General features: G+C 38.2%; 2 protein-coding genes across 2 annotated transcripts; one reads left to right on the top strand and one right to left on the bottom strand.

Moving 5' to 3' along the window:
• Positions 1-1315: 1315 nt before the first annotated feature.
• On the top strand, positions 1316-2342 carry LOC106323245 (dehydration-responsive element-binding protein 2G-like). Its single transcript, XM_013761396.1, has one exon. The coding sequence runs from the start codon at positions 1342-1344 to the stop codon at positions 2203-2205; it is 864 nt and encodes a 287-aa protein (XP_013616850.1). The 5' UTR covers positions 1316-1341; the 3' UTR covers positions 2206-2342.
• Positions 2343-2367: 25 nt separating this feature from the next.
• On the bottom strand, positions 2368-4047 carry LOC106323246. The gene is made up of 5 exons (XM_013761397.1): positions 3683-4047; positions 3458-3527; positions 3106-3175; positions 2752-2848; positions 2368-2687 (listed from the first exon to the last, which is right to left on the bottom strand). Exons 1-5 carry the CDS (start codon positions 3989-3991, stop codon positions 2535-2537), a joined length of 699 nt encoding a protein of 232 aa, XP_013616851.1. The 5' UTR covers positions 3992-4047; the 3' UTR covers positions 2368-2534.
• Between the last annotated feature and the right edge of the window lie 414 nt (positions 4048-4461).

Genomic DNA, 4461 nt, shown 5'->3' with positions numbered 1-4461 from the left:
CCGTCCCGCGTGCGTCCTGATTGGAGCTTCGGCTGGAACCACGACCAGGCGACCGAATTGACCGTACCAGAGCTCGTCTTCCCCGACCAACTCGACATTCTAAGACCCACGGTCGAGCCAGACTTGACTTGGGTCGTGAAAAAACCGAAGACGGACATGCATTCTCATCCGGCGGACCATCTGGAAAGTCCCGCAAGCGTCCTTATCTTTACCCAGTGCATCCATCTGGTTCGGATGAACCTGAATATTATCTGAAGGGCCATCTTTGACCAATATGCATGGAAGACTGAGTCTTTGACTCATTAATTCATATCTGGTCAAATTTGTATTTTCTATCCGTTATTTTTCGTGTATTTTCTTTATTAGTTTCTGACTACAAACACTAAAAATATGTAGTCTCATTCTATGAATAAAAGGAGTCTATGTTTTTGAGTTTATTTTCGTTTATTCTCTGAGTGAGAGAGAGAGTTCTTTAGCTAGTTCATTGGTGTGAACCGGCTTGTTGATTTGGTGGTCATCCAATTCATCTTTGTGTGTTGTTTGGTGGTTAGCCAACACATTCCTTCTTTTTTTGGTGGTTAGCCTTAGATCATGGGTATATCAAGAATCATTCCGCATCTATTGACGATCCTTTCAATCCATCTCAGTTCCAGAAGTGCCGTTGATATCTTGCATATTTCCATTGTCTTATCTATTCACCCATGTGCATTTTGATCATATAGACTATGATTTAGCCACGTTTAGGTTACATTTTGCATACATGAGTCTTTATCAGGTGTTGGAGTACCACATGGAGTTTTTGGAGGCATTTGGGTGCATTTCTTAATTGTCAACAATGAAAATAGATGACTTAAATAAGTAAAAAAAAAGGAATAGTGGATTTAATAAGTAGTGGTAGAAAAATAAGTACTTCGAGCCGAAGCACATAACGAATGGTTAAGCCATATGTGTTCCTAGTCGTTTGCCAGGGCATCCTCTATTTCAACACGTGACATACAGGCATGCACGTTTACGTACGTATAGAGTTATGCTTTGTTCTTGTTTTCTGTTTATTTTATCAAAACTGTTAAACCTATCCCAAAACAGTGGTCTAGGAGTCGTTTTCGTGTAACAAAGAGACATTAAAAAAAAACAAAAAGAGATTCCTTAGTATACATAAATACACACGTAGACACTCATGCACATGCCACGAAAGAATACGTATACTCTTGACGTGTCCATGAATATATATATAAACGTACGCTTCAATTTTCATTTCAATCTTTATATATATATATACTCGTTGCTAATTTATTTAGATCAGAATGTAATTAAACATATCCAACTCTCACATAACACACCATGGAAGAAGAGCAACCTCCGGCCAAGAAACGAAACATGGGAAGATCTAGAAAAGGTTGTATGAAAGGTAAAGGTGGTCCAGAGAACGCTACTTGTACTTACCGTGGAGTTAGGCAACGTACATGGGGTAAATGGGTCGCTGAGATCCGTGAGCCTAACCATGGCACCCGTCTATGGCTAGGCACTTTCAATACCTCAGTCGAAGCCGCCATGGCTTATGATGAAGCCGCTAAGAAGCTTTACGGACACGAGGCGAAACTCAACTTGTTGCACCCACAACAACAACAAAAGGAAAAAGTGAATAGGAACTTGTCTTTCTCCGACCACGGGTCTGGTTCTTGGGATTACAAGCTAGCGGTTCGTGGGTTGGACCTTGGTCTCGTCCCGTCAAGTGGGTCACGCGGTTCGTGGTTGGGGAGTTTTAGTTTTATGCAAGAAGATGATAAAACTACAAGTGAGTCGAGTGTTTCTTGGTTATTACCAAAACGAAGTGATTCACAATATCAAGAAAGCGTTAATGCTGCGAGTAGCTTGACGTTTTCGACGAAGTTGAAACCGATGACTCCTGATTATGGATTATCAAATGGAGTTGGCTCTAGGTTTCTTGTGGAGCAAGAAATGAAGACGGTATACGATGTGTCATCATCGTGTGTCTGGTCGGATAATAAGGAGAGTATCTTGGTTCCTAGTGTCGGCGGCGGAGAAGGGATGCATAGGACGGAGGTGGAGGAGGGAACAGGGTATTTGGAGATGGACGACCTTTTGGAGATTGATGATTTGGGTTTGTTGATAGGCAAAAATGGAGACTTCAAGAATTGGTGTTGTGATGAGTTTCAACATCCATGGAATTGGTTCTTAGAGTGAGTTTTATTTATATATTATTATCATTGTTATTGTTTTATCATAAATCTCTCTTTAGTTCGATATATAAGATTAGTTAATTTGTTATTTATACATATTAATCGTCATGTGTGTATAAATAGGTTTGAGAATGTTTTGAGTTTCCCTATGCGATATGTAAAATAATAGATTTTAAACTAAGGTTCTCTATTATAAACAAAGCTATAGTTTACTCCCTAATGATTCATGTATTTCAGAACTCGTCTGATTATTTTCTCCTGACTACAAACCCTCAAAAAAGTAGCACACATAGATTGATCTCCAAGACTTCTCATAAATTTGAACTTAAAAACTTACAATTTATCAATCAGAAACTTTGGTTTTTTACTAAACCTGTCTTTTCCACCACGGCTTCTCTTATTCTGGAATCTTCCCTTCTTGCCATCCAGACGACGCATTTTTGCTTCCTTGTCAAGGTAGCAGTCTGAAACATTTTCCTTTACATTCTGCAAATAGCTAACTTAGCATTCAACAGATCAAAGGCTGTGAGATAGGGATGGTTGCTCTAACCTTTTCAAAATTGAGTTTAGTTGGATAATTCTTACGCCGAGCAACACGCCATTGCTGAATTTCTTTTGGAGTATAAGTCCAAACATATGGTCTTCTCCTGGAGAAAAAAAAATCAAAACAAAAGATTAGAGTTAGAGACTGGACCCATGAGCTAATAGCTGAGAGCTGTGACATTAACGTGAACAAAAATGATAACAAAGGATGTAGTGATAAGAATCCTAACCAATACTAAGAGTTATATGTATCACAATGCATTATGAGCGTGAATGCAGGAAAGTAAATGTCTTATGAACAAAAGGAGATTCGATGAGGCAAATAGAAAGGTGCTATGATATTTAGACCTGGCATCACTACCTTTTCTTTTCCTTATCTATGTTATCAGCATCAGATCCATCGAGGCCGGTTGAAATCTTCTTATTGTTCCCTGCAATTGAAGTCAGACATAGAGAGATCAAAAACAACACTAGTAACTTGAAATAAACAAGATGCCTGTGGAACTAAATAATCTAAAGAAATACAAAAGAATTATATTTTAAAGCTAACTTTATCAACTAACATTATAACGGTAGGGGTAACACCATTCTTTGCCGTAGTAACAATTGGCATTTTCAACGGATACTGAAAGAGCTCCAAGTTTTATACTATTTTGACCAAAAATTATATGATTTCAAAACAGAGATGTGAATTCGATGGAAAAAGAACTAACCTTTGCCCATATGATCCTTATTGAACCCAAACTTTTTCTTTGCGTTATCTGCTTGATGCAACTGAGATCTCTGGAAGCTACAAGAACTCAGAATACATATAAACCAAGATTGTAACAAACAAATATCTGAAAAGTAGTTACAAAAAAATAACTGAAAAGTAAAAAAAAAGCCTCAAAAGTTAATTAATCGCGCAAAAGCTAAAGAGATGAGACAACAAGTGTCACCTGTGGCCTTGGCTCTGAGAAACCTGGAGGATGGATTTGGTGAGTATGATGTGGAGGTGGAACAGGAGGATATGGAAGGGAGTTAAACTGTGGCTGAGAAGTGAAAGCAGAAGGGTCAAGAGGAGGAGGCTGGAAGAAAGTGGGATGAACTAAAAGAGGGAGTGAGTGACCTAGAAGATTCCACAATAAGTTTGGAAGTAACTGGTTGATATGGTTGGGCAAACCAAACTGATGAAACTGTTGCTTCTGTTGAGGCATATTGAGGTTGTTAAAGAAGTGGGGATGCATTGGCATATTGGGCATCATCATTGGTTGTTGATTCACTAAAGGTTGGTAACCATTGTACTGGTGCTGATTATGATAGCCATTGTTCTGCAGACACAAAGCGAAAACAGAGAATAAATGTGTGACACCCCGATTTACATAATAAAATGTTACGATAAATAAATAGCTCTGATACCAAAATGTGACACCCGTCACTTTCGAAATATAATAAATAGATTAAAGCGGAAATAAAATAATAATACAACTCAAATAATAATAATAATTTCCACCATAATATAAAAGTCAATACGATAGCATAACGCCAAAAGGCCCGATAACGATAACATCCGAAATATAAAATACGACATAAACCGAAAGTCTGAAATAGGAATAACATAAACGATAAAAGTCCAAAGGCCTAAAGACCCGATAAAGATAAAAGCGGTAAAAGCGATAGAAGCCCAAAAGCCCAATAGCATCGGTCCGATAATCACTCCTGCTCATCGGTCTCACCT

This window comes from Brassica oleracea, chromosome C2 (genome assembly GCF_000695525.1).
Source record: "Brassica oleracea var. oleracea cultivar TO1000 chromosome C2, BOL, whole genome shotgun sequence".
Classification (NCBI taxonomy): Eukaryota; Viridiplantae; Streptophyta; class Magnoliopsida; order Brassicales; family Brassicaceae; genus Brassica; species Brassica oleracea.
Note: the sequence above shows the minus strand (reverse complement) of the source record. Positions and strands in the feature narration are given on the sequence as shown.